Raw genomic sequence first — 12927 nt, forward strand, 5'->3', positions numbered from 1 at the left:
GCTTAATAAGGCGTTGTTCCCCAATATTCTATCAGCATTCTAAAAGAAGAAACAAGCAGACACATAACAGATTTACCATGTACTAGTATATGAAACTCATTTCAGTAAACCAGTTCATTAGTAAGGTGGACAGGATTAAACTACAAAGTCTTCTATTGCCAAGTAATACTCCCTCCGTCCCGAAAAACATGTCAGAGTGACATTTTTGCGTAAACCCCCTCTGTGAATTCCCGACACAACCCGCAGTCCCTGGTCGTCTCCCTCGCAGCCTCACTCGTCTCCCCTACGTGCCGGAGCCCTCCCTCTCGGCTACCCCCCGTGCTGGAGCTCCCCTGCTCGGCTCCCCTGTGCGCCGCCGGAGCTGCCTCGGCCCACACCTCCACCGCGTTGCTTCCCTCTCCTTGTTCCCTTGCTCGTTCCCCATGGTGAACCATGGGAAGGAGAAGGCTCAATTTCTGTTCTCGATCTGCTCTCCGACGGCGGCGGCCTTCCTCGAGCTTGGCGAGCTGGAGCTGTCCCTTCCCTTCGTCGATCTGCTCTCCGCGATGCCGCCTGCCTCCCCGGACCATCCCCTCTCGCTCAGCCGCGACTCCCTCCCTGGAGCAGACGCTCCCGCCCAACCCAAAGCCGCCGGCCGGAGCTACGCCGCTGCACGCTCCCTCCATCCTCTTCTTGGGGGACCGGATTGTGGCCGAGGAGGAGCTTGCCCTTGTCGCCCAGCAGCTCCTGCTCCAACAGGCTCGTCCACAAGTCCGGCAGCACCAGCCGCTCTTCCCTCTTCCGGTCCGCCCTCCTCCCTCCCCTCCCCTCCCCTCCCCTCCCGTGGCATGCTCTATTCTGTTATCTTCCTTCTTTCTTTGTCCTAATGATTTTTACTGATGGAGTTGTACACATAGGTGACCCAAATCCAACATTTTAGTAAGATTTCTACTGTCTCAAAATTCACCCATGAACCCTGACTCTGAAATTAGTACTGTCTCAAAGTTCAATAAGATTTGCTCATTGTTGCGCAGTACTGAATCATGGATTATATTGTGGCTCTGCAGGTCTAGCCCATCGACGACGACGGCTCCTCCTCATGCTCATCGGACTCGTGCACAAGTGCTCTGCAAGTCTGCATTGGGTAAAGTCTGAATTTTTCATTTTTACTACCGTCAAAATTCAGTTGACAAAGAAAGTGCCATCAACATGTCAGTGGCCATGCTAGACAGAGTTCTTATTCATGTCTAGGCAGAGTTCTTATTTATGACAAAACTGGATGTCTAGACAGAGTTCTTATTCATGTCTAATTGTGTTGACAGAGTTCAATGTACTCTGTTAATAGAATCAAAACTGATTTATTACCTTCCCGTATGAACTTCACTGAAAAAATCAGTCACCATTCTGAATTTTGACAGTACTCTACAAACTGCTTCTGGGCAGGAAGCAGATACAGTTTTTCTTGGTGGGCGTGGTTTTGGAACAGCCATGTCTTCTCTAATTTTGACAGTGCTTGAGTTTAGAGTATGGTTATACTTTTGCTTAGGGTAAGTTAACACGTCTCTTTCTACAATTTTTAAATGCTTCTTGTCAGGAAGGGAATTATGTTTGTAAGGATAGTGTATTTTGCAAAGGCTTTTGTACTTGTTGTTTTTATGTCTAACTATCAACTGTCTATTCTTAAATAAAAATAGCAGGGTAATTGCTTTTCTTACTGGTGCTCCTGATTATGAAGATGGTCAACTAGACACTAAGAGATATGGTGAGCAATATGCTAGCAAAGGGGAAGATGTTGACCTCATGTTGCTCCCTGAGCAGATACCTTCCTATTGAGATCCGGTAAGCTTGTGCTTCTTTTGCAGTAAAAAAAATTCTATCCATTAGTGAAATTTTGAAATAGGCCACTGTGGTGCTGTTGTTGTTCAAGCAGGAGTATGTGTACACATATTTGCAGGCGAATGCTATCCTGAGATTGACTTACAGTTAATTGCTATCCTTAGATTGACTGAACTTCAATCTATGCTAGCAATGTGATGTTAGAGAAAGGCGTATTTCTAGACCTGCTTGTAAATTACTCCACACAAACAAGTGCATTTTTCTAGACCTGCTTGTAAATTACTCCACACAAACAAGCAAATTCAGTAGACATTTTACAAGAATTCAGTAGATTTGTTCCCATGGTTGCTATTTGTTTCTCTTGACCCCTGGTAATTACTCTTGGCCCCTGGTACTCCAAGAAGACTATGCAGTTATCCTAGACTATTGCAATCATCCTTCCAGGTAGCGATAGCCTTTTTTGATTTAAAAGCCTGGCTACCGTGGTCCTTGGGTATATTTCATTCTGTGTGCTAACTAGAGAAGACATGGCATGCATGCATGCACATAGGCTGTACTTGTTGAACAGGGTATTTTTTACCTGGAAATATTGGTTTACTCTAATCCACCCAAACTCAGTCTTCATTTTACTGAATTTAGATTAGATGTTGCCTTGTTTCTACCGGGAGAAGATGTTGGTTTATTCTTTATTTTGATTGTTGTGGTTGCTCGACAAGTTGCCTCTCAGATTATTGCTCTCAGTGCAAACTGGAGTAGATTAATTAATTTGGAGTGTGTGGTCTGTGATGGGCTCAACTCTTCCTCCTGATGCTGTAAAACAATCTTGTTCCACTAGATGGATGGGGCCTCTTTTTTCATCTGAAAGACACCCCACATTTCTGAAGATAGATACACCTACAATTTCAGCAGTGAAGTAGTACCACACTCTGATCTGATCTGTTTCCAATTGTAATAAAAGTTGGTTATTTACTTATCAGCTGAGTACAAGTAGTGGAGATTGACTGGTTGTTTCCTTGTGCAAGGTTCACAGCAAAAAAACTGGTGTTGAATTCGCCGCCGGCTCCAAGACCTCGACCGGACGGACGGAAGGCGGATTGAACTCGTTGCCATGGCGCCGTATATTATATGCAGTCCCACGTTTTCCTCTTCCTTTATTTAGGTGGGAATCATCACAAAACATGCATCGTTAGACAGGTGTAGGTTGACTGAATATTGACTGAATATTGGGCAGGTGATATTGATTTGAGCAGGATTTGTTTTTATCTCTGAATTTGTTTTATATGTGAACCCCAAAACATGCATCGTCAGACAGGTGTAGGTTGATGCCCCTCCATTTTTCACATCACAGACTAGACTAGGTGATCAATTTCTTTTTAAATGCTAGGAAAAGGGGAGGTGTTCACCATTCTATAGAGAGCAGAAAGATTGATGGCTAGGGAAACTCATGAAGAAAAGAAGACAACGTTCTTCAGTTAACATTGACTTACTGAATATCTACTGATTTTTTCAGTTAACTCATGGAGCAAATCCTTACAGTACCTTCTTCCTGATGAATGTAGCTCTGGCGGCAGCATGGGCAGACGAGCAGCAGTAGTACGGGTAGACGAGCAGCAGCAGTACGGGTAGATGAGCAGCAGCTGTACAGGCAAAGGAGCTCCACCGGCGGCAAGGGACAAGCATCCGCACGGGCGCGCGGGCAGGGGAGAAGGAGCAGCACGAGCTTGCGCGGGAGATTGAGGAAGACGCGCGGGAGATCGAGGATCACACGCGCGAGCTCCCGGTCCACTGGATCGTGGAGGCAGGCTCCGGCGACGCCGATAGGGGATCGCGGCGGCGCATGCATAGGAGCTCCAACAGGATGCGCTGGAGAACGATGGAGGACGCACGCGAGCTTGAGGAGGATGCACAGGGGTTCCAGGAGGGACGCGCGCGGCAGGAGATTTCGGCGAAGCCCACAGGCAGCGGGAGGGGACCACCGGCGCAGGTCTGGGCTGCGGCGGCATAGGAGGTAATTGGCGACGACGGCGAGAGCAGGTAATTGGCGAAGGTGAGAGCAGGTACTTGGCTACGGCGGAGGAGCTCAGCTAGGCTCGCCGGCCCCTGGCGAATCACGCAGCTGGGCGGCGCCGGCCCCTGGCGACGCGCAGGCGACCGACGGAGGTAGAAGACCGACGGAGGAAGAAGACGGGGCGGAGGGACTTGTTCGAAACGCTTTTCTAACCACGAGGTTTTTTTTGTAAAATTACCAGTGAACTACGCCCGCGCCATGTTTTTCGGGACAGAGGGAGTACATAATAAAAGCATCAAACAAACATATATCTATGCCCTATGGTCACTGCATTGTCTTGCCAAATCAAAATAGAGACACGGTTCAAATCATATCAGTTCAGGACAAAGCAACACTGAAAGAATACAAAGCGTGGGAAACTACATGGCACAACAAGATTTCAGATGTGTACCACGGGTCTACATGTACAACAACACTATTGGCTCTGTTGTGATGCTAGTAATGTGCATGATATGAGAAGTCAATTGTATACACAATTGAAATTGAAATCAACAAAGATATTTATAAGACCAAACTTGTTAAAGAAACATGCGTAAACATACCTGTTGTGCCATTGAAGTTTCGATTGGATCCTTCAATTTAAAAATAAGTTTGTATGAGTAAATACAGTGATACACGAGCAAAGCAGTATGCACGATAGCAATGGATTCTTAAATAAGAACATTTGTTCTTCAGGTTTAAGCACTTGTTCTACATGAATAGAGTACAGTAAGATGCAGGCATATAGTACTTAAAGATAAAAAATGAGCTCATAGACCTTACCACATTCTTGGCTCGGGACCAGTACAGAACAAGGTGTTCCCAGTCATTGTCTAGTAAATGTGTCTTAGGAGAATGTAAGGGAAATTGATGAGTTTCTTTGCCTGTGAAGTACATTTTCTTCAGGTAATTCCGATACTGCCACCAAGAATTCTTGAAGATAGCAGAGGTATTATAACAGGTTATCGCATCCTGAGTTTCCAAATCAGTCCTTCTCTATAGAGAAAAATGGGAAAATTTGTTGTATTATAACCATTATGGAGGTAGAATGTATGGGACAAAGCAAAGTAATTGCCATGAATAAGATTACTTACACATAACTCCTGGACAAACACCTGCAACTGGCATTTTCCTTCATCTTCAGTATAATATTTCCATGATGGGAAGATACACACATAGGATTTAACAACATCAAATGCGATAGATGCTAAACTATGAATGGTTGGTTGTGCTTCCTCCACGGGAATAGGTCTACTAACTGGTGGAGTTGGGGTTCGTCGTGGTAGTACTAGCGCTTTGGGCACTAGAGCTGCCTTACTAACTGCTCTTGTTTGGGAGCTCTGTGGTGGAGATGGTGTTGTTTCAATAGGAACATGGCTACTATCTGCTAGGATTGGGGTTACATTGGGTGAAGCTGGTTCTCTGTGCATCGCAATAGGGGTAGAATCTGCGAGAGTCTCGGGTATGTGTGGTAGGGCTGGTTCTCGTGCATGTACAACCGGGGTGCTATCTCCGCCAAGAGGTAGCACTATTTTATTTGAAGACCGTGTTTTTACTCCGCTAGATACGGCCATCACACACTCCAATTCAAATGGTTGTAAAACAGGAAACATAGTTGAATGTACAGACATTGTATGAGAGACAAACGCAATAGATAGTGTGGAAAAAAGAGGGCCTGAAATAGTTGACATGTATATTGTTTAACTAAAAAGGATAGCATGACATAATTTCACATATATGATGTCTATCTAAATTGGATAGCATAGCATGACATAATTCAAAGATATGATGACTAACTAAACATGATGGCATGAGATAATTATATGATGTCTTTAGTACACAGGTTCGCATGACGTAATTCACATGCATGTTATCTAAGTAATCAGGATCGCATGATTCGATTCACATATGCGATTTATATGCTAAGTAGAGGGCATTCGCATATATGATGTCTGAACTAAGAACATGGTGTTGAATATTGTGTATATGATGTCTAAACTATGCAATGCAAGACACCATATGCATGATATGAGCAGTATAACCATGCCAAGTTAGAGCATACACCTCGGTGGGGGAATATGACTGGTCATCTGTCTCTGAATCCATCTCTGAGGAGCAATTGGGGCCCATCAAGAGATCTGCTTTGACAGGTAGCACTGTCTGCTCTGAAGACCTTGTTTTCACTCCAGATTTTTTCATTACCAACTCAAATGGCTGATTCACAATGTACAAACATTGTTGACAAATGGAAATGTAATGAAGAAAAGGATGGGCAAGATATCATTCAAATATATGATGCCTGGTTAAACAGGATGGCATTGCATATTTCACATATATTATGGCTGGCTAAAAGAGATGAGACTACATAATTCCCATATATGATATAGAAACTAAACAAGTGGCATTACAGAACATGTCTAAACTAAGCAGATGACATATATGATGTCGAAAGTAGGCACTGCAAGGCAACATATGCATGATATGACCAACATCATCATCCCAAGTTAGAGCAAACACCTTGGGGGGTAAATATGAGTGGTCAGCTGCGTCTGAATCCGCCTCAGAATAGATATCTTCCTCTGGATTACAATCTGGAGAGGGGGGGAGGGTTTGCCATTGAACCCACCATGGAGTGGTGTCTGCATGACATTGTATTGCGGCACAAAACTCTTCTCTTTTTCTCTACATGTTCAACATGACTGTGTACAACATCTGACATGCATACAAAAAATTATAGTGATATTATGTAAGGAGAGCATGCAGAAATCTAGAGTGATGGTAACAACCAGTGGATGGATCCAAAAATAATGATAGCAGGCTGATGATAGCTTTAATTCAATAAAAAGACATATAATTATTGCTTTACTATTTGTTTCCCACCCAAGATGAACAACATAGGCATACCCTAGGTGAACCAGATAATAGACAGAGATACTATTCATTGCTGCCTCGATATGTGCCTCACAAGTAATTTTAAAACTCAAGTTTGAACATTAATTTGGACCTGGCTTGGAGTCTAAGAGGTGAACAGGATGATAAAGTAGTAGGTAATATTAAGCAATGCATAACATAAGCAGAAACAAAAGAGTGCGACCTCTCTTGTGGACCCGTGTACTCCTCAGGTTCATCTGTTGAGTCAATGATGGTGATGCAACTGTGGTGGGTGCCGGTGGCAGGGAAGGAGATCTGAGGCAGCGAAAGATGGTCAAGAGTCGTGATGTCTGTTTGGTGGATACTTCTATCAATGGAGCAGCTCAAGTGAGGTGGACGACATCACAACAGGAGCAGGACAAACCACACAAAGTTTTCTTGGACACCTACGTGTAACTGAAGTAATTCTGTAAGGGCTCCTTTCGCTTGCAGGATTCTAAAAACGTCAGGATAGGAAAAATATCGGAATAGGATAAGGATGCATGTGGGAAAGAAAGCATTTGTAAACACATGATTTCTGTCAACTTGGGTGTTTGGTTCACAGGAATTGGAAGAGCAGAGGAATGCAAAGAAACATGGCAAAATTAAAGTGAAACCATATGAAAGCGTGCATAGTTAGAATGTTATTCTGCCACTAATGCACTTGATCTTGTTTTCGTGCATAGGATTCTGAGAAGTAGGTCCAGGTAACGCCTCGAATCCGATGCGCCAGGTGTCTTCCAGTTATTCGCCGTCGTTGCCATTTCATTTGCTTGCATGTTGCACTTTGCCATGTCATCATGTGCATTTCATCTGCATGTTTTTCAAAACTTGCATCCATTCGGGTTCCCCTGGTTCTCTCTGTTGTCCGTTCTAAGCCCGACCACACTCGCACGCGCCCGTCGCCCCTCTCAGACCTTGTTTTGTGAGCCTCCAAAAAATGTTCTCGGAATGGGCCAAGATTTGCCGAGTGGCCTTGGTATATCACCAGTAGACCGCCCATCAAATTTCGTTCCATTTGGAGGTCGTTTGATGCCCCAACGGTTAACCGAGCTAACTGAAAACCCCTTTTCTCTTGCAGCCCATCACCCCTTCACACAACCCACCTAGCCCATCTAAACCCTCTCCATGCTTTCCGTTGTTCGATCACGATCGTGTGGGAGAAAACCGCACCTCATTTGGACTCTCCTAGCTCTCTCTACCTATATATTAGCCTCCCCTTCCTCAAATCACGGATGAATCCTACCCTAACCCTAGCCTCCTTCTTCCTCCGCGTGCCGGACACGTTCGGACGGTGCCGAACGCGTCCGCCGCCACCGCTCCAGCCAATGGGGGAGCGCCACGTCGCCTCGATCCGGCTCCCCCGCCGCAACCCGCCGCAGGCCCGCCCCCGGGCCGATCTGGGCCTAGGCGCCCGCGCCCCGCGCCCCGGCTCCCGCGCCGCCGCCAGCTCGCCGCCTACGCCGGCCTCCGCAGCCATGCGCTGCCTCACCCCGAGCCACCCCGCCGCCGCCGAGCTCCGCCCCGCCGCCCTCCGGCGACCGCCTCCGCCTCCTCGCCGCCCCATGCCGGCAACCGCGCCCGCCGCCGCCCCCGTACCTCCAGCCGCCGGCGAGCCCGCCGCCTCGTCCTCGCCCCGGCGACCTCGCTCCTCTCCGGATTCGGTGGCCCCGCCGTCATCCGTGCCGTCTGCCAGCAACGCCGGTCGCGTCGGGCATCGCCTCCGCCGATCCCCCTCGCAGGCCTCCTCCTCGCGCGTCGCCGGAGTTCCTCGCCGGAGTTCCCCCGTGTCGGATCTGAGGGAGTGGATCAGATCCACCACTCCCTCCAACCAAACACCGTCCCACAACCCGGATCCCTCCGTCCCGCTCCGTCTCATCCCGCGTTGACTTTTCGCGAGGTGAAATTTGTCCAAGTCCCCGGATCTGCAACATTTTCATGCCATGTTAATTGCATCATATCTCCATGATTGTAGTTCCGTTTTTCATGTATGATACATCAAAATGTTCATCTCAAAGTGCTCATAATTTCATTCCATTGTGGTATGCTTGTTTGAGTCCATTTTGATGCACTAATCATCATTGCAAGAGTGCTGTATGCTGTTTACTGCTATAATCTGCTGATTCTTAACATCATTTGTGCATCTTGTGAGTGCCACAACTTTGTCCATGTTGATGCTATGATGATGATCTTGATATGCACATGTTCTGCTCTTCATGCTCTACACGTTGGGGTGCTTTTCATTCATGTTAGGTTGCATCTTGATATCTAAAATCCTGTTGCAAATGTGCATGTTGCTGTTAACTGCTAAAAACTGTTGTAACTTGCTGACTGGTCATTTTTGTTGCATTTTGTGTGTGCATCCTATGAGCATGATGTCTACATGTTTTAGGAGCATATTTATGCCATATTTACAGGGGTGAAATTCATGTATTTTTATATGCCCTGTAGTGAGTGAATAAAGCTTGTGAAGTGGGCTACTTGCTGTTAATGTTCTGTCAGTGCTGAAACTGCTATATCATGTTGCCATGTTTGCTTGATACTACCAATTAATCCATGCATAATATGGAAATGCTTAGTTGAGATGTTTTGTTGGATATGCTATTATATATCATGCTATGCCTCTTGTTGCCCTATATATGTCCCGTAGCATATGTTTTTATTGCCATGAACATGCTTATGTAATGTTCTAGATTCCTGTTAACTTCATGATGCCTTGTTGTAAGCTTGTTATTGAGTGATCCATCCCTCTTCTGGAGATGATCCAATTACATGTTTTGTAGTATGCTATGAGTACTCTGTTCAGATTCCATGTTTGATAATTTTAGATGCCATATGCCTATGTTCCATGCATGCAAACATGCCATCATAATGTTGTTGTTTTACACTTCCTGAAACTGTTTCAACATTCAATCTTGTCATGTTGGTTCCCACAAATCCATGATCCATATGTTTATTATGCCAGGATGTTATTTTCTCGTTGTTATATGTACTTTGATGACATGCCCTTGGTTGCTATGTTTACTTGCTGTAGCTTGTCTCTTTCTTGCTCTCAAGTTGCCATCATATTAACTTTGCTCATGCATATGCTGCTATGTTATAAAGTTGCATTTTGCATTGATCATATTGCTTTAATATTGATGCCTATGAAACTGAACCTTTAGTGATATTTGAAGTATGTTATCTGTACTTGAAGTAAATGTCAAGTTTGTGCTCATAAGATTACTGTAGCATGTTGTTTTGATATTTGCAAAGTGCCTACTTGCTGTTTTGCGTAGATTGTTGTTATAGCTTGTTTGGAGTGTATGTGTTGTACCGTTGCCCTATTTTGAGCATGCTCTATATGATACTTACTTAGAATTGCATGTACTTTCATCTTATCATGTTGCATCCATGTTTTGGGAGTGTTTGGTTGATGTTTGAATGCATTTTGCATCAATGCCATGTTTAACTTGTTTTGCTCATATCTTCTAGGCCGGAACTCCGAACTAAATGAACTTTATATGTAACTTGAATACAATTTCGTGTAGATCATCTTGGTGCATTTTAACTTGCTGTTTAACAACTTGAACATATGGTTTACTCAGATCTGGACCAATTTCGAAATTTGCATATGAGGACTTACCGGATTTGTTATATGTTGTTTCCGGCCCCATTTAAACTTGCTTTGATGTGTTTCCCTTGTATGCATCATCTCTTGCCATGAGTATTATCATATAGCCTTTGTCATGCATCATGCTTGGTTGTGCATCATGTCATGTTTATGTGTTCTGTGTTTACCATGTGGTTTTCTTCTTTCCGGTTGTGCTTCTTCTCGATAGTTCCTGTTTCGTTGCGACCGTGAGGATTCGTTCGACTACACTTGGTTCGTCTTCGTCCGTTCATCTTCCTCATGGAATCGATCTTCTTGCTTGCGGGAATTCATGCAAGATGACCGTTTCCCTGGATCTCACTACTATCATTGCTATGCTAGTTGCTTCGTTCTATCGCTATGTTGCGCTACCTATCACTTGTTTATCAAGCCTCCCAGATTGCCATGTCAGCCTCTAACCTTTTAACCCTTCCTAGCAAACCGTTGCTTGGCTATGGTACCGCTTTGCTCAGCCCCTCTTATAGCATTGTTAGTTGTAGGTGAAGTTGAAGATTGCTCCATGATGGACATGATTATGTTGGGATATCACAATATCTCTTATTTATTTAATGCATCTATATACTTGGTTAAAGGTGGAAGGCTCGGCCTTATGCCTGGTGTTTTGTTCCATTCTTGCCGCCTTAGTTTCCGTCATACCGGTGTTATGTTCCTTGATTTTTCGTTCCTTACGTGGCCAGGTGTATGGGAACCCCTTGACAGTTCGCTTTGAATAAAACTCCTCCAGCAAGGCCCAACTTTGGTTTTAACATTTGCCTACCTACCACCTATACCTTTCCCTTGGGTTCTACAGACTCAAGGGTCATCTTTATTTTAAACTCCCCGGGGCCAGTACTCCTCTAGTGTTGGTCCGAACAGAGAAACCTTTGGAGCCACCTCGGGGAAACTTGAGGGTTGGTTTTACTCGTAGCTTGACTCATACAGTGTGCCCTGAGAACGAGATATGTGCAGCTCCTATCGGGATTTGTCGGCACATTCGGGCGGTCTTGCTGGTCTTGTTTTACCATTGTCGAAATGTCTTGTAACCGGGATTCCAAGACTGATCGGGTCTTCCCGGGAGAAGGAATATCCTTCGTTGGTCGTGAGAGCTTGTAATGGGCTAAGTTGGGACACCCCTGCAGGGTTTAAACTTTCGAAAGCCATGCCCGCGGTTATGTGGTAGATGGGAATTTGTTAACGTCCGGTTGTAGAGAACTTGACACCAGATTCGAATTAAAATGCATCAACCGCGTGTGTAGCCGTGATGGTCTCTTCTCGGCGGAGTCCGGGAGGTGAACACGGTTTGGGTTATGTATGATCGTAAGTAGTTTCAGGATTACTTCTTGATCACTTCTAGCTTCTCGACCGTTGCTTTGCTTCTCTTCTCGCTCTTATTTGCGTATTTTAGCCACCATATATGCATAGTCGCTGCTGCAACCTCACCACTTATCCATTCCATTCCCTTTAAGATTTGCTCGTCTTGATACCCATGGTAATTGGATTGCTGAGTCCTCGTGGCTCACAGATTACTACAACAACAGTTGCAGGTACAGGTTATGCGATTATCATGACATGAGAGTGATGCTTGCTTGCTTTGAGTTCTTCTTCTACTTCTTCTTTGATCAGGGGATAGATTCCAGGTCGGCGGCATGGGCTAGCAGGGTGGATGTCGTTTGAGTTTCTGTTTGTGTTTCATCTGTAGTCGGATGATGTTCTTATGTATGATGTTGTTGTATTCGTGTGGCATGGTATGCCTCTTGTATGTATCCTCAACTATTATGTTATGGTACGATGTAATGATATCCACCTTGCAAAAGCGTCTCCAATATGCGCTTCTATCCTTGGTGGGACCTTCGAGTTCCTTTAGGATAGGGTCGCATATTGGGCGTGATAGTCCAGGTGGATGTTTTCTCCATTCCTTTCAACAAAATGCATGAATAATTGAATAATAGAGTTCCATAGGAAAATTTCCTATTGCTATGTTTTTCCTTCAGATTTTCCTTTGAACCAAAGTAGCCCTAACGGATCGACATGAATGTAGAGTAATAAGTGATGCGATAAGTGCACGACCTCTTTGCCGTAGTCGTGTCGACCTCCGTATCATTGGGTTGATCACTGAAGAAGTTGAGGCAGAGGTGGCTATCAGAGGTGTGGAGGAAGATCTAAGGAATCTGTAGACGGTGTCCAAGGCACTGCTCTGTTGTCATGGATGGTTCCGTCACTGGAGCAGCTCCGACGAGCCGTAAAACATCGAGGCTGAAGCATTACAAGACAGACATCGTTAATCTCAAGTGGGATTCTAATAGTATCTCCAATAGATGATGTAAAATACATTACCAAAAAGTGATAGATGTAAAATTTACATCACCAAAAAACACCTGACTACAATAGATGAGGTAAAAACTGTTGACTCTAGACTTAACTATCGATACTGAAATTTACTGTGGAATCTGAATGTTACTATCGAAACAAAACGCACTGGTAGCACAGAGGCACTTCAAATGTAGTTTAGGCCTCTCGAGCACTA

The 12927-nt window shown here is 44.9% G+C and overlaps 1 protein-coding gene across 1 annotated transcript; it reads left to right on the top strand.

The window, feature by feature from the left end:
* Positions 1-422: 422 nt before the first annotated feature.
* Positions 423-1841, top strand: LOC123067561 (uncharacterized). The gene is made up of 4 exons (XM_044490306.1): positions 423-783; positions 1047-1123; positions 1423-1526; positions 1674-1841. The coding sequence occupies exons 1-4, from the start codon at positions 423-425 to the stop codon at positions 1810-1812; spliced, it is 681 nt and encodes a 226-aa protein (XP_044346241.1). The 3' UTR covers positions 1813-1841.
* The last annotated feature ends 11086 nt before the right edge of the window (positions 1842-12927 follow it).

This window comes from Triticum aestivum, chromosome 3B (assembly GCF_018294505.1).
Source record: "Triticum aestivum cultivar Chinese Spring chromosome 3B, IWGSC CS RefSeq v2.1, whole genome shotgun sequence".
In the NCBI taxonomy this organism is placed as follows: Eukaryota; Viridiplantae; Streptophyta; class Magnoliopsida; order Poales; family Poaceae; genus Triticum; species Triticum aestivum.